General features: G+C 40.2%; 1 protein-coding gene across 1 annotated transcript; it reads left to right on the forward strand.

Moving 5' to 3' along the window:
• The first annotated feature begins 4,964 nt into the window (after nucleotides 1-4,964).
• On the forward strand, nucleotides 4,965-22,042 carry LOC117417482 (lysophosphatidic acid receptor 3-like). The gene is made up of 4 exons (XM_034029655.3): nucleotides 4,965-5,167; nucleotides 5,832-6,009; nucleotides 8,454-9,227; nucleotides 20,601-22,042. Exons 3-4 carry the CDS (start codon nucleotides 8,492-8,494, stop codon nucleotides 20,900-20,902), a joined length of 1,038 nt encoding a protein of 345 aa, XP_033885546.1. The 5' UTR covers nucleotides 4,965-5,167; nucleotides 5,832-6,009; nucleotides 8,454-8,491; the 3' UTR covers nucleotides 20,903-22,042.
• The last annotated feature ends 1,961 nt before the right edge of the window (nucleotides 22,043-24,003 follow it).

Genomic DNA, 24,003 nt, shown 5'->3' on the forward strand with positions numbered 1-24,003 from the left:
GCTTCCACTTCTCGATAGCCCATATAACTGCCAAACATTCCTTCTCTGAAGTAGAGTAATTGGCTTCGGGCTTAGTAAGGACCCGGGATGCATAAGCGACTACCCACTCCTCCTCCACCGATCCTTGAGCCAACACGGCTCCCAGCCCCACCTCACTGGCGTCGGTATACACTCGAAAGGATTTCGACAAATCTGGATGTGCCAGCACAGGAGCGGTTTGCAACTCCTGCTTCAATTGATCGAACCTTTGTTGACACTGCTCTGTCCACTCCCATGGTACTCCTTTGTTCTTAAGATTATTCAGAGGAGAGGCAATGTCTGCAAAGTTAGCTATAAATTTATGGTACCACCCGGCTAAACCCCAAAATCTCTGTAGGGCTTTAAGATTGGTAGGAACCGGGTAATCCCTAATAGATTGCACCTTCTCCGGGTCCACCGCAACCCCCTTCCCAGACACAATATGTCCTAGAAACCTAAGAGAGGATTGAAAGATACAACATTTCTCTAAATTATTATTATTATTATTATTATTATTATTATTATTATTATTTATTTCTTAGCAGACACCCTTATCCAGGACGACTTACAATCATAAGCAAATACATTTCAAGTGTTACAATACAAGTAATACAATAAGAGCAAGAAATACAATAACCTAATAGATTCCTGTGAATTGCTTATCCATGTGCTTAACAGTTTTACACATTTAACCAAAATAGGGAACATACATATTTATTTAACCAGAATAAGGCACATACATTTTCAAAAGAAATGTACTTCACAATTGTGTGCAATGATCAGGGATACTATTAAATGTATTACACTGTATATGTTACTGATAATTGCATACACTGGTCAATAGCATCAAACTTACAGGAGGCACCTGGGTCACAGTTTATTTTAAGGGTTGTTCTTTTAGTTTATTAACTGTTAACAAACATTATAAATTTTTAGCTAAGGGTTAAGATTAGGGTTAGGGTAATAGTAACTTGATTTAATTTGCTAAATATTACTAAAGTAACAATATGAACCAATTTCAAGCATATTATCGACTGGGTATTAATCATCCATAGGGCTCTGGTTTGATCATCGATAGGACTCTGTTGTTTATAGTTTTATCTGGCCTATTATATATATTATTAATTAACAGTTAACATAAAATAAATAATGTACATTAACATGTTTATCAGCTGTTTGTTAACAGTGAATAAACAAAAAAAAAACGACCCTTAAAATAAAGCGTGACCAGCACTGGGCTATGCAATTAATAAGAATCTACTGTAATAGGACTTAATATGATGTGCTTCTGACATAATTTAATGTTGGATTTCAGTGCTACTTGCATGAATTGTCTCTTAATTTTCCTGGAGGTATTCGGGGCAATTCTAAAGGTTTTCCTGCAATCATCTAGATAGTTTTTTTGGAGGGGATCTGGCAACACTGCACACATGTCCCTAACACTTGTTTGATTTCATTCAGTCATCCTTGTGATGCAATGAAGAGAACATTAAGAACTTATATAACACACCACAGTACTACTTTAAGTAGTAGTAGAAATGCTGACAAAGAAGACATCAAAAGTGCATCCTATGACTGTGGTTCCCTTTCAATTTGAAGACGACCACCAACGACATTATGTATGGGATATGCCTGCCCGTTGGGTAGGTATCGCTGAGCTCTCTATATCAGAGCTCCCGGTAGGCTCCTTCCTAGGTTGACACACTTGGTCCCACCCACCGAGGGATTAAAACCGTCATACTGAGGAAGCCATTTCTCTTTTGCCTTCTCAAGACGGTAAGGTCTCTGTGTTCAGCTGAGCATGTTGATAGAAAAGAGCTTCTTCAGTCGAATCAAGTTGACTGTATTTCCCTTGCGTTCATGCTGAAAGCTGGCTCCCCGCTTTCCTGGAATCAACGAAAAAGACAGAGCCCTTTGCCTTTTTGTCTTTCAGCGGCCTCCTCGTCTGTGCAGTCCCCATCACCAGTGGTTGTCTATTCCTTCTTGGGAGCGCACAGTTCCTTCATGGGGCTAGGCCTTGCCGCATCCCGCTGTCGAGTGACCCTTCCAGCTGTGTGTTTCCTCCACGGGGCTAGACCTTATCGGGCCTTGTAAACAAACAGTGTGCTCTCCCCTATCTATCTATTTCTACCGTGTGTTTTTGATGTCTGCTTCAACTCGCCCGCTGCGACTTCAGCCATTGTGTCTCCCTATTCTATGCTACGTGCTGACCATGTGTGTGACCACATGGTTAGGTCTAGACACCGTTGCATAGTGCCCCCCCCCCACATATAGCCCTTGGTACTTTAGTATCTAGGTGCTCATTGCACATGGCACACGATGCCCAGCGCTACACCACCAGTGCACGGACACGCCGCCACATGGTACACGGTACTCGGTACGCAAGGTACACACGGTGCATATGTTGCACACGGTACTCCGTGTGTACGGTGCCCGAGGCGCATGGTGCACTCGGTGCACATGGTGCATACGGTGCCCGGTGATACAGCGCTAGTGCACAGGCACACGGCGTCGCACGGTACGCGGTGCATGTGGTGGTCGCGGTACTCGGTGCGCAAGGTGCGCAGCACGCATGGTGCACGCGGTGCAATCGTTGCTTGATGCACACGGTACTCGGTACACAAGGTACACACGGTGCATATGCTGCACACGGTACTCGGTGCGCACGGTGCATACGGTGCCCGATGATACAGCGCTAGTGCACAGGTGCATTGCGGTGCGCAAGGTGCGCAGCACGCATGGTGCACGCGGTGCAATCGTTGATTGATCGCACGGTGGTATATATAACAGTGTTCGGTGCATGCTGTGTTCAGTCAGTGAACAACACGCCAACATATGTCGAGTAAGATGGGGTTCCACGTCTGTATGTCCTGCAGGGCTAACATCCCTCAGGAGGACAAGCACACCCTCTGTGCGTGTTGCCTGGGAGTCCAGCATGCCACCTTGGCCCTCAAGAGAGAGGTGGCCAGTAGTTTCTGCGTGGCTTTTCAGCCCCGGGCGAAGGAGAACAGGTTAGATAGGGCCGCAAGGGCAAGTTCTGAATCCTCAATGGCTGGACCGTCGTCGGCTCTTGGAGCTCCAGAGCCCCTCCTCCATGAACTGTCCCAGGACCCCCTGCTGGACATCCCCGGCGCACAGGCCTCCAGTAGCCGCTCCCCATCCCCTCAGGTGAGAAAGGTGAAGCGGTCTAAACAGGCCAGGGACATTATGGACCTCAAGGCACAAATGGCCCAAGTCCTGGAGCACCTGTCTCCTGCCACAGCTCCAATCTTGCCCCAAGGACCGTACCCTTCCTCCCCCAGGGGAGATCAGGGTGAACGGGAAGAAGCACCCTATCCGGCACAAGAGGATACGCTCTGAATAGTGCCCTCCTGGAACAGAGCCGCCTCCTCCTCCAGCATGGAGGTAGGAGGGGAGCTCGTTCCCCTTGACGAGGTGGAACCTAGCTTCGAGGTGGCCTCGGAAGCCAGCGCTCCACCACTGTCGGACGTCGTATTAGGAAAAATGGTAGCAAGGTGTCACTGCGTACAAACCCTGCTTTCCTCCCCAACGTGATCACAGCCTTCCACATTAATCAAGCTGTGGAACTGGAGTCCTTCCATCCACCCCCATTTTCTTCGGAGGAGGGTGAGAGATTGAATTTCCTCTGCCTATTGCAGGCATTGAGATGCTACGTGGATAGGACAAGAGCTCTGCGTCAGTCAGACCAGCTCTTTGTCTGTCACGGGACACAGACCCTAGGACAGCCCCTCTCAAAGCAGCGTCTGTCACATTGGATTGTTGACACAGTCTTGACTGCATATGATGGTGCTTGCTTGCCCCCACCTGGGAGGATGGCCGCACACGCCACTAGAGGGTTGGCTACATCTTGGGCCCTCTTCAGAGGGGCCTCACTGTCCGATATTTGTACTGCGGCTAGCTGGGCTATGCCGCATACTTTCTCCAGGTTCTACCGCCTTAATATGGTAGTTAGTGCCCTGCCTTTGTTAGGCACAAGGGTCCTTGAGGGTGTAAGCTCACACCGCTAACCGTGGGGTTAAGCAGTTCTGATGCATCCCTCATATGCTGCCGTTCTTTCTCCTTCGCGACGGCTCTGGTATACATCATCCCATACATAATGTCGTTGGTGGTCATCTTCAAATTGAAAGGGAACGTTAGGTTACTCATGTAACCCTGGTTCCCTGAAAGAGAAGACGACCACCAACCGAGAGGTCGCATTGGTCGCCCTCACGGGTTCGATGGAAAAAGAGAAATGGCTTCCTCAGTATGACGGTTTTAATCCCTCGGTGGGTGGGACCGAGTGCGTCATCCCAGGAAGCAGACTACCGGCTGCTCTGATATAGAGAGCTCAGCCATACCTACCCAATGGGCAGGCATATCCCATACATAATATCGTTGGTGGTCATCTTCTCTTTCATGGAACCAGGGTTACGTGAGTAACCTAACTTTATAAACACAGGTTTAAAGTTGCTTTAACAAAAACAAACAAACAAAAAAGTAAGTAATGTTATTAACTATTACACCAGACACTTCTTGTTTTTTTCTCACAACTTACAGCAGTACAAGAACCGCTTTTTGTTTTTTTGTTTTTTTGTTTTTTTAATCTGACAAGGTCATATACAGTAGGTCCAGGAAAAAGACATTCACAATGTAGTGTAAAATTAAATTGTCCAAAACTGACGGCAGATAGACATTCAAAAACATTTGTAATTGTACTGATACCGTTCTTAAATTGGTGACAAATAAAAAAAATAACTTAGCGTTTGTGTGATTCGTAATTTTACTGTCCTGCAGAGCTCCAGAAAACAAGACGGGGAGTGACGTTGTCACGTGCTAAATACCCCGCCCCGCCGCACTCTGGGAAAACCGCCAATATGACAGCACTGATAAAGGGGGAGTAGTGCAAAAGTCGCATGCGAGACGGAGGCATTTACTATTAAATGTCACCTCAAGTTCAATCTACAAATAAAACGTGAATTTGTCTAATTTGTTTTAGAAAAAAAGCAATATTTTAATTGGCGTTCAGGTATTCTCAGATTCCCTATTCAGATGTTGTGCCAGTCAGTGAATACGGTCTGGAAAATGAAGAACAAAAAGACATTTATAGAAAAAAACAAAAACAACTTGAATGTTATTTTGCTGATGAGAGGTAACTTGTCAGTATTGTTATCTAGCTTGCTTTGTTGTGTCAATGATTTTACAATTAATTGCATACCTGATAATTGCATATTTCTGTTAACTTTTAAAAAATATGCACATGCACATTCCAGTGTTATGCATTAAACCAGAATATACAATTACGAGGAACAAATGTACATTTTCATAAGAAATTGACTTTACAATGGTATACAATTAAATGTACCAGTTGCAGTGTTAGGCACGCGGGCTATGTAATTAACTAGAATCTACTGTAATATGATTTAACATGACGTGCTTCGTATTATTTATTTATTTGGATTTCAGTGCTACTTGCATTAAGTATCTACTTGCATGAATTCAGTAGATATTGATAAGTCTAATTGTGCGTGTTTGCAAATAGAAAAACAGGAACCCTGATACTAATACTGATACTAAAAAAAAAAAAATTTCTTCTCACTTCGCTCGACACATTTTTTCTAGAGGTATTATTATTATGTGCAATTCTAAGGTTTTCTTGCAGTAATCTGTAGTTTCTTTTTGAGGGGAGGGGTGTCTACCAGCACTGCATACAACATGGGCTGTTTTAAAGAGTATCGTTAGCGTGACATATGTCTGCCCCCACGCTTGCTTCCTCTTGCCAAAGTTATTATTATTCTCTGGCTCCTCCTTTGCAGAGTTGACAGAGAAATGGAACAAAGCCAAGAGTACGAAGTGCAAGGGAGGAGACAGGCAGAAGATTGGAGAGTTGTGAGCAGTTAGAAAGCTGAATCAGGGAACCTTTGAACATGCTATATAGATGCTATAAATAAACAGAAGTCGGACACAATACATTTAAAGGAAGTTAGACTGTCGGTACGTATGGACGACTTTTTGTTTGTGTTAAGAACTGACTTAAATAGACAATATTTTTTCAAAGTTTAATATAATAAATGTAGATTTTATTGACATACTTGTTTAGATTTTTTTAAAGAAAAACCAAGCCAGCATAACGACTGTTAAATTGCATGTTTAGGTTTACCAAGTACGCCTTTCCAAGCTGTTCAAATCTTATGATCTAATTGGACTTTTTAACCTCAATGAATCGACAAACTGCTGTCACTTTGTTTGTGTTTTATTTTGTTTTAATGGGTTTAGCACAAACGAGTTAATACTTTTAAAAACGAAAGCGGTATTTCGATGGAAATGCCTATGCAACAGGGTGGTGCAGGTAAACACGTTACATTTTGCGTTCAATTCGGAAACTTCTACAGCCTTGTTTTTTTGTTAATATGAAATCATAACCCCTTTGTCATTTATGGTTTAGGCAATCTCATTGTATTGTATTCATTTACTAATGTTACCATTGTGTACCATAGTGTGGTCTACCATACAGTACCTCTCTGTGATTGACCGTGCTGAAACGTATTATCTGTAGTTATTTTACTATGCTTTACGGTGGTATACTGGTGGGTTCCTTTTAGCTAGTACAACGTGTCCATTCAATATAAATTCAATAGTGCACCATACCAATAATTGGTTTTGTCAGCTAATATATCAACTGTCAGGGTTCATTTTAATAAAAATACGTATTATGTACATGTAATATACGCTGTTAACTACATTTCCTGAAGGGTATTCAGAAATACTATGTACTTTTAATAATGCATACAAATCATATGTGTGTGCTGTACATGATTACACATCGTGCTCCAAGCCATTTAAAACAAACATGCATGCAGAATGTATGTGCCATATTTTGTACATTTATGTATGTTTTGAACAGTATGTCCTGAAACTATACCAACCACACATTAGTGTTTAATATTCCAAAAATAAACAGAAATACCACCCATGACATAGTCAATAAGGAGTAGTGCCCCATACAGTAGCCAGGATAGCACTGAATTCATGTGACAAGTTTAACCTGATTTAGAGGGGCTTTTGCGACTATTGCACAATGATCATTGTCTCTGACGTGGTGAATGTGGCAAAGCCTGGTATCACTTTTAAGACTACTCCAGTGAAACATTTGAAATCAGTTGCACTTTGGATATAGAAGCACTTGTCAACCAAGTACTGTACAATTACCTACTATCCACCCCATCAAAGTTTGTCAGATTTGCAATGAGCAACATTGTGGCCGAAACTGGTTTGCAAAGGGAGTTGTAGCTTTTACATATTACAGAAAGCATGTCATTTCCAATGTCATTCCTGTCTATTTGTAAGTGGCACCCCCAGCCAGAGCCAGTTTTAAGGTCTAGCAACCAGGGCAACTGCCTGGGGCCCCACTAGGCTAATTTAGGTCATATCTACAGAGTAGTGAAAAACATAAATTTTATACAAAAAATCATAAGTTATACATATGTCACCTTAAAGTGTCATTGTCTAGTTCATGACACTGTTTATTTGTATCACAATTGTTAATATAAAATGATATCATTATCTTTTAATAGATACGTAAAACAATAACTCGGCCTACTGATCTTTTAGTTCACATTCTGAAATTTTAAAGTGATTTTCCAAGCAAAATAACAGTGGAAGTCATCCAATGTGGAGGAGGGAGAAAGGAGGGTCCAACGCCTTAGCCTTTGCCTGGGGCCCCCACATCAGCTCAGCCCCTACTCTTCCATTTACAGCACTACCACACTACAGTAAAATCCCTAATTTAAGCTACTAAAATACCAGATTGTCTAAAAGGTTATCAGGATAATTTAGGGAAAACTATTCAAGAAATGTATAATGCCATGCTTATTATGATTTTATATGTTGAACAAGATTTGTATACATTTCTTAAATAAGCACACACCCATCATGTTTGATGAGTTCACTGCAAACACAATTTCAATACCTCATGAGAAAGTATATTTGCAGGATTAAATAATCACTGTGGGCTGTGACCTTGATCACAATATTGCTTTTGGATTGCATATGCCATTTTGGTTTCCGGATGTATGTGTAGACCAGATACTCTTTGATATTGACTTCATATTTGATCGTGCATGTAACATTATAGAGTGCCAAAAAAGAGGGTTTCATTTTCTTCACAAAGACGACAATATTTAGTTTTATATGAATATTTTATGACATTGTATTTGGTTATATGAATGCATTATTCAGAACATTTTATGTATTACTCGTACAGGCATTGTGTTGGATGAAGTACTGATTATTTTTCATTGCTCATTCAAACTTTAGTCTCATCAATTTGATGCCTTGAATAAGTAGGCATACAGTGTAACGAATGTTGTCTGCATGTAGCCATTCTTTCTTATTTATTTTGTGTGCAGTTTGAGCAATAACACTATTGTTTTGTCTAGATCATCTTGCTCCGCAGGAAAGCTAACAGGCAGCCATCATGAACGTGTGCCACTATGAAAAGAAGATGGAATTCTTCTACAACCACAGCAACAGCAAGACTGAAGATGATTGGTCGGGGGCCAGACTCATCATTATTCTGGTTTTTGGTTCGATATTCTGCTTCTTTATCTTCCTGTCGAATGCAATGGTCATAGCAGCAGTGATCACCAACAAGCGATTCCACTTTCCCTTCTATTACCTACTTGCTAATTTAGCGGCATCAGACTTTTTTGCCGGAATAGCCTATGTGTACCTTATGTTCAACACGGGGCCTGTCTCCAAAACACTCACTGTGCATCGCTGGTTTCTGCGGCAGGGTCTACTGGACACAAGCCTCTCAGCCTCCTTAGCAAACCTGCTGGTCATTGCGCTGGAACGCTACATCTCTGTAATGAAAATGACGGTGCACAGCGACCTCACAAAACGCAGAGTGACTGTCTTAATTATCATGGTGTGGGCAGTTTCTATTTTCATGGCCGCTGTGCCCAGTTTGGGGTGGAATTGCATCTGTAGCCTTGACGACTGCTCGATACTGGCACCCATTTATAGTCGGAGTTACCTGGTTTTCTGGTCAGTCTCCAACCTTTTGGTCTTTTTTATCATGGTGGTTGCTTACATGAGGATCTATATGTATGTGAAGAAGAAAATTATCGTCCTATCGCCTCACACCAAAGGCTCTATAAGTCGCAAGAGAACCCCTATCAAGCTCATAAAGACGGTGATGACAGTTCTAGGTGAGATGGACCAAGTATATTTACATTTTTATGAAGGTGGGGGTGGGGGGGCTTAAATTTGTACTTTACACTGTATTATTTACATTTTCAGTGGATGTAATTTCATATTGGTTATGTCCAATTGTTTGTATAATCATGATTGTTTCATACAGATCTGACTTTCATAAAACTAGTCAAAATATAAACACTTAAAAATCCTAACAAAAAGGTTTGCCATACAAGGGCTGTACAATATTCCCCTACCCAGGACTGTAACATTACTCTGACTAAGTCCTATGAATGTGTTGGACTGTCCATCTTTAACTTTGTGGTACATAAGGAGGTATTCAAAGCAGCTCAGCTTCTCCATGTTGACTGTACCTGACAATGAACAGTCCCTATTGTCAGAGGTTCCTTTTTATCAAACAGGCTTCATTGTAGCCCACTAGCTGCCTGAGAATCTTACAGCATCGATCATTCTCACGCAGCAGGGCGCAGCTCCCTAATGCAGCTGACTCAAATCCTACTGAGCATCAGTGTCAGTTCTTCCCCTCTTTCGCCACACTTATTAACTAGGGTCCTTTTTTAGCGGCTACTAAAATGACTCATAAACACTGAAACACTATTGAAAAATTGATGACTGTGCTACTGTGCATGTGTCAGTTTGAAAAGAAGGTTCAAGGTTATCTGAACAGCTAGTGAGTTAGTTGGTGCTATGTTTATGTGTTTATGTGGCACATACACTTCTGTTGTGTGTTGCTGTGGGTATATTATTGTCAGAACTTGAAAAGTCACATTATAAAGTTCCAGTGCAGACTACAGAGTAAATAAACATAATAAAGGGGCCATTAACAATGTCCTATTCTCAGTGGAGGGGTTTCCATTGAAAAATACAAATAAGCCTAACATTTTTACTTAAAAGTGTCTGTCTATGTTCTAATTTGGCCTTTCACGACAAATGCTGTTGTGCAGCTTTCTTAAACAGGGTTTCCACAAAGTTTTTAGTTTGGGTTTAAGCACAGCAAATGCAGTCTGCCTCTTCTTTTCTTCTTAAAAATAATAAGTCAGTCTTCTTCAGGTAACTTCAATCAAAAGAGTGTTATTCAGGAACAAAGCAAATCCAAAGACAGTACAGGACGCAATCATAACAATACTGTAAGCAATAGGTCTCGGCAGATGGAATCTTGAGCAACAAAGATATGGGTAAACCTACAGGTCTCAACAGGTGATATTCAAGCAACGAAATACCTTTTTACAATAATTAATATACTTAGAAAATTACTGCCCACTGGGAGTTGAACTCCATCTAGATGGAGTGGAAATATCCTACGTTCACCAGTGAACAGAGTTGGCTCCTCTTTACTGGAGGCGCACAAGGAGATGCCCCGCGATGCGGCACCAAAAGTACACTGTGCCACCTTTAGCAGAAGTTTGTGCTTTAGAACCAGTTTAGCTGGGTTGATTGTGGTTTGAGCATATGCTCAAAATCAGCTTTTTGACTAGAAACAACTCACGCATTAACAAGTGTCATCTGCCTAAGGTCATAACTGCTCTCTGAGTCACAGTATGTTCAGAGACAGAGTTTCAATGATTTCTCAATTCTCAATTAGTGGTGCAACAGTTAATTGATGCATCGATTATTGACATCTGTCCTTAAGTTTCCCAAGATTCAATTACATATTACATATTGCATAAAAAAACCGAATGTTTCTTCTTTATTTTGAAAAATAAAACATCAATGAATTGATTATCATTGATAAATGCCTACACGATAATCAAATACGAAATTAGGTTGCCAATTGCACCACTACAATTTATATAAAACCTTACAAAGGTTTTAAAATTACATTTCTTACTTCTGCCATTTTCACTGATCCCCTTATCACTGAATACTACCCTGCCCAACACATCTTAGTGTCTATGCTTAAAGCCTAACCTGTGGTATGGCATTTCCTGACTTTTGTGGCTTCAAGCTGCACCCCTGAAGTTAATTTATTGTCTTATTTTGTAAAGAATTTCCTGACTTTTGTGCTTCATGCTTAAACTATAACTATTTTTATTGACATTTTTTATAAATAATTACTCAATACCAGTGCAATAAATACCTCTAAATGAAACAAGTCTACCATTAGGAAGCTATATCTAGGGCTGTCTGAATTTCCACTAGTTAGCACACACCAGTTAAATGCCACAGCTGTAGAACAATGTATTCAATCTCATGTCCTGCTGTGTAATACCTGGAGTGGTTTACAAGTCTTTTTTATTCTGCGGGCCATTTGAGCTGAAACCAGCAGACATGTCACCACTCTGGGAAGCCTTGGATAACATACAATGAAATATGAGGTATTAGGCACTGCCAGCATTTAAACAGCATGCCCTGCTGTATAAAATGATTGAGCTTAATAAAGAGTATTTCTTAGAGGTGTTATTTAGTCAGCACTGGAGACTCAAAAGCTCCAACCGTGACTCTGTGTTCTTCCAATCCTTGTTTTTGAAAGGCAAATGCATTAACAGACTGCTTTCATGGAAACATGCTCAGGTCTTTTAAGATCGGACTGTGGCCACCTTGGCTTAGATCAGCAGCTGCACGGGTAAGGAAAACATAAATACCTGCAGTCAGACGCCAAACCCGGTGTTTATTATCTGCAAAATTACAGTGTTCTGTTTGAATTCAAAACTTTTTAAAAAGCAAAAAATGATGCCCTTTGTACATTGATGAGGAATGAGCTTCTAAAGCTATCCAGAGGGAGCAACCATTTTGTACAGTGGCTGAGAAGCTAGATGAGGGACTGTGAAGGTCTTCACCCAGCCAGATTTGGAATATTATGGAGAGTCTCCAGGGAGACCTCAAAGGTGATGAATTACTTAATTGAACCCTTAATTTAACTATAATTTGCCTAATCAGAGCTTTTTAATTATTTTAAACAGTTGGAGGTTCCAAGTTAAACATAAAATTATATAAGGAACTTGAATTCTCCAACTTTTTGTAAGCTAAACAATTGTAAAAAGTCAAATTAAGCTAATTATTAGTTCAGTTAAGGTTTCAATTAAGTAATTGAGAGCTCAGTTGGAACAAAAACCAGCAGGACATTGGGTCCCCAGGACCAGGGTTGAGAACCACTGCTCTAGGATGACACAGTAGGCATTATGCTTGAATGAAACGTTACCAAATGATGTTCACTTAATGCAGTGGCACTACAATGGCAATGCAATGGTACTGCACTAAGAAACAATGGTAGCTCAAGGGCAGCTACAATAACTTGAGCAATTAGTATAATGGTACCACTGTGGTGGCTTAAATTCATTTTTTGACATTGCATGTAAATGTAGATTTTTACTTTAGTGAGGAGAGTATAACAGTAGAGCCATTAACCTGATTATTTCATTAATAAATACAATCAGTATCAGTAAAATTAAGTTGATGCACATGCACAATAACTGTACTAAGCTCTGGACTTTAAAAATCACAAGGATTGTGCAGGTTTATGCAAGCAAGAAATCTTTATTCTTGCTTTTTACTTGGTCTCTTGCACAGCCTCCTTGACCTCATGTGTTGTTTTTTGTTAGCAGGGCATGCACTTTACACATTACAGTATTCTAATGCATTGAACCGAAACCACTCCATATTATAGTATTTATAAAAATCAATAATGTGCTGAACTACAGAACTTATGAAGAGATTTGGGGCTTGTGTCAGTGCTTCTTAAGTCAAATAAAAAAAGGAACTAAGTAGTAAGTTTTAAATACTACGTTAGTATTTTAAACATTTTTTGGTTGAAGTTGAAAGGGGGTTCTACCAAAACAGAGCTCCATTAATTAGTTTCCTGGAGTTTATTTATCTTACGTGTTTGAGCGGTGCAGACATTTTGAAGAATGAAGGCCTTTGTTAAATTAAACTTCTTTCGTGCCCAACAGATAGGGATGTTATGGAGGAGCTGTCTATTCTGGTACATTATAAACCGCAGCACAGTTATCTTTGTTATACAGTACTTCACTCAAGGGCACAGTTTACACAGGCTGGCGTCAGATAAGAAATAGCATGTTGAATCCTGTATTCAGCATTTCCGTTAACTGGCAAATACCAGTCAGAGACGGTTTCAAAAGCAAACTGAAGCCGTCTGTCAGTTTGACTGGCAGCAAAAGGTCTGTGACAGGCAGCTAGAAACATTAACTGTCACTAACACGAGCAAATGAGTGTGCCTCTAGTGCGCCTCTATGCCTTTTAAAGGCACAGAGTGATTTGTCAGTTCCTGCCTTAAAGCATGCGTGTGTTAGTTGAAATGAAAGCAAAAAGTTTATTTTTGTATTTTTGTATATTGTTTTTTATGTGCGCTCTTTATTCTGGATATGTCAGTTGGTCTTGTGTAAGTTTGCACACCCTCCTATCTTCAGACAAAATGCTTTAATTCACGCTGTATACCTGTAGTTTACAGTTACGGTAAGAAGTATTGTGTAAAATATTTTAATTTAAAAATTATTAAGTGAAATATGAATGTTAAAAAAACTTTTGAAAATAAATTGTTATAAACTACGTTGTTTCATTTTCTGCTTAATTTTTTTTAAAAAATACAGGTGCTAAGTGAAGGGTTTTTTTTTTTTTATAAAACTTTTTCACATATTTATTCTCCAGTCACTGTGACGGGCAGCAGTTTTTCCAGTTTTTCCCATTGTAATGGGTTTCTCAAATGGACCCCTAAAAATCTTCTTTAAATATTTCAGTCAGTTTGTTGTGGACAGCACATAATGTGTTTATAGTTACTGTCAGATGCAACTAAATCTGCCTTTCGTCATTCAATATAGAGGTTATGCAAAGCCTGTTACTTTAAGCTGATTTTCCTTCACCGTTTAGTTATGTTCTTGCCATTAATAACCACTGACTTAATAACACATCCATGTGTTATCATATAAAGTAGTTATAACTATTTGGTTATAGAGACTAATTTCTGTAGTTATCATTTTATGGTGTGTTTTTCTGTTTTGCATTATTATTTAAACAAGTGAATTAAATTTAATATGCTGCCATGGGGCCCTCCGACAGGAGAACTCCAGCTAACTTTGATTGCTAGTTAAGGATAATATACAGTACAGTTTATTGCATACAGTACCTGCAATAAATCGCTAAAAACTTGACACTGGATACATTTCTGCTGGGATTTATGGGACAAATAGCTTTCTCTTAACTCAAATGATCTTTCTGAACAATTCCAAGTTACATGTACAACTTTCGTGTAACTCATGTTAGGGTTTACATTGGAGAATGTCAGGATGAAGCCATGGGGGAACATACAAATAAAAATAGCTCACAAAGTTTAATTACCAAAGGTCCCACAGTGTTTTTACTGCATCGAGAGTTCCACTTACATTAGATGCGATTTAGTTTCACTTTTAAATTGGCTTTTATACGTCAGACATGCAGGTGCAAGTCATCAAACCACTACGACTACAAAAAGTAATCAGCCTCTTGAGCTTCATGCTTCAAATATTCCTGCGATAAGCTTGTCAAAAGCATTTTGCAATGAACTGAGGAGTTGGTGTTTTTGTGTGGTTATTGAAGGAACACCATAGGATCATTTGGAGTTATTACTAGCCTTACAGCTGTTTTTGTTGCAGTAGGTTCCCAAATCACCTGAGTCACATAACAGCCTAATCCTAACAGCATGTCCACGAAGACAAACCCATTTTTTCTCCTCCTTATCCAGGGCGACTTACAATCGTAAGCAAATACATTTCAAGTGTTACAATACAAGTAATACAATAAAACTTAGAGCAAGAAATACAATAACTTTTGTTCAAGCAAAGTACAAGTGTGACAAACCACAATTCAATAATACAGCAGATAATAGTGATAGTTACATCAGGATATGATTAAATACAAAATATTACAGGTTAAACACTTGGCAGATTACAGTATTCTGAAGTACAGGATTAAATGCAGTAAAATAGGGGGCAGATAAGAGCAAAATAAAGCACATTTAAATGAAGGGTGATAGTGTCCCAGGATACAAACAGAGGAGTTCTGCAGGTGCTGTTTGAAGAGCTGAGTCTTAAGGAGGCACCGGAATGTGGTCAGGGACTGGGCAGTCCTGACATCTGTAGGAAGGTCATTCCACCACTGCGGAGCAAGGGTGGAGAAGGAGCGGGCTCTGGAGGCAGGGGAGAGTAGCGGAGGTAGAGCCAGTCTTCTAGTGCAGGTGGAGCGGAAAGGTCGAGTTGGGGTGTAGGGAGAGATGAGGGTCTGGAGGTAGCTGGGTGCAGTCTGGTCAAGACATCTGTAGGCTAGTACAAGAGTCTTGAACTGGATGCGAGCGGTGATCGGGAGCCAGTGGAGTGAGCGGAGTAGTGGAGTAGCGTGGGCGAAGCGAGGCAGAGAGAACACCAGGCGGGCAGCAGAGTTCTGGATGAGCTTGAGCGGACGGGTGGCGGACGCAGGGAGGCCAGCCAGGAGGGAGTTGCAGTAGTCTAGGCGGGAGAGTACCAGGGCCTGGACCAGGAGCTGGGTAGCGTAGTTGGTGAAGAAGGGTCGGATTCTTCAGATGTTGCTCGGGAAGAATCGGCAAGTGCGTGCCAGAGTGGAGATGTGCTGGGAATAAGAGAGGCAGGGGTCCAGGGTGACTCCGAGGTTCTTAGCGGAGGAAGAGGGAGAGAGTGTGGTAGATTCCAGAGGAACAGAGATAGAGAGATCAGAGGAGGGGGAGGAGGAGGGAAAGAAAAGGAGATCAGATTTAGAGAGGTTGAGTTTGAGGTGATGCGAGTGCATCCAGGAGGAAATAGCAGACAGACAGGTAGAGATACGGGAGGAGATGGTGGAGTCAGAGGTGGGGAAGGAGAGGAAAATCTGAGCATCATTAGCATAGAAATGGTATGAGAAACCATAGGATGCGATGAGGGGGCCCAGGGAGCGGGTGTAGAGAGAGAATAGGAGAGGACCCAAGACTGACCCTTGGGGGACTCCAGTTAAGAGAGGGTGAGGTGTGGAGGTTGCTCCACGCCAGGTTACCTGGTAAGTGCGGTTGGAGAGGTAGGAGGGGAACCAGGCCAGAGCAGTGCCAGAGATCCCCAGGTCAGCGAGAGAGGATAGTAGAATAGAGTGATCAACAGTGTCAAAGGCAGCAGAGAGGTCGAGGAGAATTAGGACAGAGGAGAGAGAGGCAGCTCGGGCACACTTTAGTGAGTTGGTGACAGACAGGAGGGTGGTTTCAGTGGAGTGAGCAGAGCGGAAGCCAGATTGGAGAGGGTCAAGCAGAGAGTGGTTGGACAGGAAAGCAGAGAGCTGGCGGTGTACAGTCCGCTTGAGGGTTTTGGAGAGGAAGGGTAGGAGGGAGACAGGATGGTAGCGCTGGAGGGAGGTGGGGTCGAGGGTAGGTTTTTTGAGGAGGGGAGGGATGGAGGCTTTTTTGAAGGCAGAGGGAAAGATACCAGAAAGTAGAGAGGTGTTGAGGAGGGAGGAGATGAAGGGGAGTAGAGCAGGAGCAGCAGCTTGAAAGAGGTGAGTGGGGAGGGGGTCCAAGGCACACGTGGTGGGTTTGTGACCCTGGAGCAGGGAGGAGAGGTCAGAGTCTGAGAGGGGCAAGAAGGTGGAGAAGGAGGGTGAGTTAGTAGGGGATGTAGTGGGTGTAGGGGTTGGAGCAGGAGGGGGTGCGGGGGAGGGAGAGGTGTTAAAGAGTTTGCGGATATCTGAGAATTTAAAAAGTGCTTTGAACATGAATTGCTTCTGAAGTGTCCTTTATCGAAGCTCTACATAGAAAATACGTATTTAATGAAGAAGAGCAACTTGTTAAGGTAATGTGTAAAAAAGAAAAAAAAAGAACAATAACTTGAAACAAACCATGCAGCTACTTCACAATAACTTAAGACCCTGAATGCATCTCGGGCAGGCAGCAAGTATAGCTACAAAGTTGTGTACTGTGATGCGCTGTAACGGGGCTCGCGATGACGGTCTGTCGCTGTAAAGGTGTCCCGCGGTGATGGGGTTGTGCTGTACTGGGTCACGCGGTGATGGACGCTCGGTGGTGGGTTCTCTGTAATAGACGCACTGTACGGTGCGGATACACTGCAGTACATAATGGCTATTAATGCAAATACAGCATAAACATTGCATACACACATTGAAATGACTTTTTCAGCAGTCATTCTACCATTGCTTATATGTTAATAGGCATGGTGTGAATGCTTGCAAAGTCTGAAATAAACTCTTTGGTTGTTATTGGCATGGTAAAGTAAAAAGCAGCTTGGAGGCACAGAAAACTGGGCATGCTGTTACATGAACGCCCCTGCTGTTATTGATACCACTGCAATACCTGAACTGAGCACTTGGTCTCAATTTGTTTCCACAGACAGCTATGATATTGTGTCTGAATACCTGACAGACTTGAAACATGCAGCTTTCAAATTTATTGCAGGGATAGTAATAAGACTCCTATTGCATAGCAGTTTCAACCATTCCAGGTTTTAAAATGAGCCTGATTACCCCCAGTGTAGAGCTAACAAGCACAGGTGTGACTTAATAAACTCTTAGTAAAACCAGGAATGGATCAAACTGCTATGCAATGGGAGTCTTATTGCCATCCCTGGGATGTATAGATATGGCTGTAGGTGCCCTCGAGGGACGTTTGGTTCAAATATAGCAGGTTTGTAGGTTTACATTTTTTAAATTATTTTAAATGTATAACCTTATAAATACATGGTATACAGTAAATATAAGATTTGTAGGTACATATGTCTTTCAGTTTCCCATGTATATCGCTAAAACAGCTTATTAAACTGTGATGAAACTTGGTAGTAAAATTATTTAGCAGAAGTTAGAAGACTTCAAGAAGGAGGAAGCTTGTGTGCCTGTGAGTGAAACTACCTTTAAGTAGAAAAATGTTTCAGCTTGTGTTTTCTTCAAAGTACTTTGTACTCTCACTGCACCAAAGAAAGCATTAGCCCAAACATCTGTCAGTTTGACTTTCTTACCTTAGAATTTTGATTCTGTGTTTTGAAGTTCTATACATTTAAAGAAACTCAAAGATGCCATCCATACAGAATGCCAGCCCTGCACTACTGGCTTGTGAAAACACATCTATTTGCTCTCCAAGTCCCTTTATAAAAAGCATTGATAGACACAGTAGTCATCGGATATGTTGTTTCTTTAAAACACAAGACCTTCTTCACCAAATTTTAAGACATTTTCAAAGCATCGTTTAACCTCGGGGAATGTTTATTAGAAAATGTCTTTGGGGCCCACAGTCAGTTAACTTCAAATTAAATAACACAGAAAAATTAACTAAAAACTTAAACTGATGATTCATTTCATTTTACATGTTCTTGTAATCTTGTCTCTGCCTCCTAGAATTCCAAATTGACAAAAACACCATTTACAGTAAATTATTTGTGTGAAAATAAGTGCAGAAGGCAAGCTGTTCCAAGAGCAACACAACAGGCCAGTCTGATACTTTGGAGGAGTGTCTGCTAGCTATACTGTCAGGTAAAAAATGTGTAGCTAGAAAGTGACAAGATGCCCTTTGGTTGAATGCAGACAGTGTACAGAATTATTAACCTGAGCTGGTGTAGCATGTTGTTTTATGAATAAGTGTGTTTTCAAGAAGCTGCCCTTTGTAAACTTTATGAGGTTTTATTCACATTAAACAATGATGGTTGTGTCTTGCACTCCATTCTTTCTTTGTGGTGTTTTGTGCTGTGGGTGTTTTAATTGCACTGTAAAGTGGGTCACGGTTACACCTTACATTGGTCACACATTTCTTTGAATGCCAATATATACAAATTAATTATGAATCTGTGGCCATTTTGAAGTCATCTTCACAGCTAGAAAATGTAACTATGAAATAACTACAAAACATGAGCTACTGTACAGGGATGGAAATAAGGTTCACTTTGCATAGCAGTTTGATCCATTCCTGGTTTTACTAGGAGTTTAATATGACACACCTGCACTTGTTCCCTATACACTGGTGTTAATCAGGCTCATTTTAAAACCTATAGTGGGTGAAACTGCTATGTAATAGGAGTCTTATTTCCATCCCTGCTGTATGTAGCAGTAGGAGTAATACAGTAGACTCAGGCTAATACAAACCAGTTGGTAGCAGAACCTGTTCACATTAATGATATGTGCAGAGTTCTTGATTGTAGTCTGTGCCGTAATAAAAATGCTGTTTTATTTTTGTTACTTTCATCAAAGAATCAGATAACCCTTTGAATAAGAAATACAGAAACTGCTAGAAATGTTTTACACCTCACAGAATTATGATAGGGAAGTTGGTTTCTACTGCTGCTGTCAGCATGCATTTCATTCAGTTTAATGAGTCCCCTAACATTTTCCAAACTCCACTTTATCCCAATGCCCATTTGTACAAACAATGTCTTTGTGCTGATAAGAGATTGTACTATATTAGGGCTGCTACAATTAAATCGAAAATTTTCCATTCCTCATTATATACATCGATATAAATCGATTCAATAATTACATTTTTGTTAACACGTATAGTTAATAATATTATTTAAGTTTATCAACGAAACTACACCAAACACCCTGCCTTGCTATTTACAGTATTTCTGCCAGACAAGCAGTGGACGTGCTCTTCTTTTCCTGCTCGTGTTAACTAGTCCCATCCTACCAGCAAATCAGTTTTGAAAATGCTTTGTAAGTACGGCCCTCTGTGTATTCGATGTAAACAAACAAAAAAGCGTGCCACCTTGAACCCAGAGCAGGATGACAGGCTTGTGTTCCTGGCAAACCACCTGTAAATAAATTGTGCACATTGAAGCTTTGGAGTTTCAAAATGAACTGTTATATAATGAAAATTTAACAATATTCAATAACGTTAAAATAAAAAAAATAAAAAAATGATGTATGCATGTTGTGGAAAGCAAATCAGTTAGTGAATGAAGGTTAGGTGGTACAGTATTAACAAGGTGCAATGCGTGATGCTGCAGCTGTCACCGAATAAAAAAATATGTTTTTCATAAAGTCTTGTCGAGTTTATATAGATTACATTCTAAAGTATTGTAATCTGTTTGGAATAAATATTTTAGTAACACCCCTGTAGTATGTTAAACTTGCTTTAAGCTTGTTGCGAATGATATTATTATTTTTTTCTTCTCCTGACGCTTCCAAGGTGTAATTACCCCTCGCATTCAATTGTTGTGCACAAGCTTTTACTGAACTGCAGTGATATTAAAATAATCACATCGGGGGTAGAGGAATGGAGCAAAAATGCATGTGGGCGGTACAATCATCAATACTTATTCGAACGATTCGATTTTGTGTGTCCAGTTAATCGATTGCAATTTGGAGGCTTAACTGACAGCCCTATACTATATCTTATTAGAATGTGGAATCTGGCAGATTTTACACCCTATTATTCATGAGTAATTTTATGATGATGTCTCTTCTAGGTGTTTTTGTAATCTGCTGGACTCCTGGGCTGGTTGTCCTTTTGCTTGACGGTCTACACTGCTCCAGCTGTAGGCTGCTGGATGTGAAGCAGTGGTTCCTGCAGCTGGCCATGTTGAATTCCATCATCAATCCCATCATTTACTCCTACAAGGACCAAGAGATGCGCAACACCTTCCGGAACATGATCAGCTGTGGGAGAAACAGAGGAAGGACCAACTCCACAGCGCTGAGCTGCAGCATTGAGCCCAATCGTAGTACTGAGGAAAGTTGTATTTCTTTTCACAAGGAGGTCAAGGCATGAATGCAGTACCGGGACTCGGGACCTTATTTGCTGCTGGATAGCAAAGGATCCTAGACATCAAGAAGTGCTGGCTTATTCAATATCAACTGTCTTTAGAAAAGCAGGAGGTGCCGGGCATTCTCAAAACTGCTGGCTTGTAAAGAAACCCATGGATTTTACATGATTGCTCAAGCACAATGCCCAAATGACTGCCTAAGTGGTGTTTACTGCAGCTAGCCAGTAAGTCCCCTGGTGGTTCTTTCGACTGTACTCCTATATTATTGTGTGGGGAGGGATGTTTGAGTCATGCTTTGGGTGAAACTGATGTACTTCTAAATGCATGAATCATTGGTACATTGGGTGCAGAGCTGTTAGGCCACAAAAAATACCTCAAGGTAATGGTGGCTACAATGTCACTGCATGCCCCTACAAGTTCTGATAGCTTCCAAGCCGGTTTCTTCCTAGTTCATTGAAATAAAAAGCCAATCAGCGATTCAGACTTCCTGTATTTATGTTTATTAGAAAACATATCTGAAATTGCACCCCCAAAACTTTTGTTAATTTTATTTCATTTCTTAGTATAAAAGCTCAACGCATTGTTTCATTTTAGATTTTTCTGTATACATTTAAGAGAAATTGTGTGTGGTGCTGACTTCTGTCACTGTAGTCTAATAAGTCATTCAGATCGAATACATGTTCCTACATTTGAATGGTTTTGGAAAACAAAAATAGACTAGAACTATTTGCCTTGCTGTATTATACAATTTAGAAGTGTGTATGTGGGTGGAGATTATATATATGTGTATATCATTTTTTTTAAATTCAAATGAAGTGCTTTGAATTATTTTTATATACTGCAAATAACGTTTAATTATAACAGCACATACAATTAACTTTCTATTAATTATGTATAAAAGATTATTGGTGTTAAAATAATAACACATATTCCAGTGATGGTTAGTAATGCACTAGATATGAAATAGTACATGTATTTAATACCAAGAGCCAAAATAAAGAACCAGATCAAATATGTGTTATTGGTTATCAGGAGTTCTGTTTTTCAGTTTATGCAACAAATCAATTTACATATTCAGAAATATTTTTTATCAGATGCATTGTAAGTAATCTACAATTGCCAGCCATCATAAAATAATAATAATAAATAAATAAATAAATAAAAATATGAATTGCCTTTTATAATGTTATTTTGTTGTCCAAAGTAAATGTTGAAAATGAATCTCTCAGGTACCGCTGTAGCATGGAGTTCAGTGTTGTAACTCACAGTGAACAGGGTTTTCAACAGCACACACGTCTTACTGCTGCGGCCTGCTGTTTTGTACGTAATCCTACACTTTATTTTTCTTCTGAACTGGGATTGTTCTGCTGTCTTTAAATCACTATCCTTGGTCAGGAATCAGTGCCGACAGGTGAGTTTTATTTGATACAGGGCTCTGCGTTTCTCCAGACTTAAAACTTCAACACTTAATTTATTTGTCAACGATTAAGCAATTATTATATATTTTTTTGTTTTGAATTTTTGGTACTTTATATTTTATTACTGTTGACAGAACAATACAGTGTCATTATTTCTTCAGCGTTTTGTACTTCGCTAAGTGATTTTAGAATTTACATTTCTATAGAAAGAAATGACAGTGTTTGGTAAGGTGCCTTTGTGCCTCTGCTTGCATAAATGGAACCCTTAGCTTTAAGAATGTGTCAAGAAGTGGCACTGGGGACCTCAGTAAAATAAATAAATAAATAAATAAAATTAAATCAAAAACAGCCAAGGTGGGCTGAACTGCTCCCTACCCCCTTAATAGCCCTTAAGGTCCTTCCAGGGCATGTTTGAGGGCGCTGTGGGATTGACTCACCGAACCCAGAGAAGATCAGCACAATAAAGATACCATTCCTGAAAATAAAACTGTGATTGGTGGAAAAGGGCAGAAATAGCTTAGGCTTTAAGGTAAATTGTTGTACACTTTAGAGTCTGCATGCATACCTGATACAAGGTAGACTTGAACTTGCTTGTTCCAGGCTGAAGAAATCAGCATGAAACCTGTAAACACCCAACATAGTTATTGTGCTTCGATGACTTAGAATGAGTCCAAGGCCCAGCTTCCACTCTCAAGCCTAGAGCATCAGCAGGAGCTCCAAGGCAACACCTTCATCAACACCCTTAAAAGGTCACTGCAGTGGTGGCAGTTTTTAACAGAAACATAGGGAAATAATGAATGCAGAGAAAGAAGATGGTTTTCAGTTATAATAATTCAGTTTTCTGCATTTATGATTAAGTCAGGGCTTTGGGTTTTGAATCGTAGCTAAGGTAAAACAACAAACAGAGCACAAGTAAGTTACGTGACAGATAAATATTGTGATTCACTGTACAATATAGTCATATTAACTGTTAACAAGGCCTGTAAACACAAGAAAACCTGTTAACCTGTCTAACTGTTTTGATATGGACTCATTTTCCTAGATGATACACATTTGCACTGTGCCTTTGTTACACGTTCAATGTGTCAATAAAATGCCAGTAATCGGATATTGATATTTTATCAGTCAGTATTTTATGTTTGAGAAATTTTAACAGTTTTTTTTTTCCTGGAGAAAACATTATTTTCATGAAGTATGGCTCTTCTATAACCAATTTTAGAAACGCTTAGGGAATGGTTACCAAGTGAATCAAGTCTACCTCAACAGGGTGATACTGGGGTTTTAATTCACGTGCCCTATAAATATAACTGGATTTGGAGAATAATACAACAGTAGTTTTACAAACATATATCATATTGTCAGTGTAAGCACCTACTGTATATATTCAGTATACTGGTATGCATTTAAAGCTTACCCATATTTAGTTATGGTACAGTAGATACTTATTGTTGTGGCAGTAATGTAATGTTGTTATTTGCCATACCATATCACTGGTAATTTCCAAGGGGAATGTGTGATCTGGGGTGTTCTAAAAGGTATTGACAATGTCGACCCTGGGGACTTTTTCGACCTGAAAAAAAGAAACAAGGACCAGGGGTCACAAATGGAGATTAGATAAACGGGCATTCAGAACAGAAAATAGGAGGCACTTTTTTACACAGAGAATTGTGAGGGTCTGGAACCAACTC

This window comes from Acipenser ruthenus, chromosome 12 (genome assembly GCF_902713425.1).
Source record: "Acipenser ruthenus chromosome 12, fAciRut3.2 maternal haplotype, whole genome shotgun sequence".
Lineage (NCBI taxonomy): Eukaryota > Metazoa > Chordata > Actinopteri > Acipenseriformes > Acipenseridae > Acipenser > Acipenser ruthenus.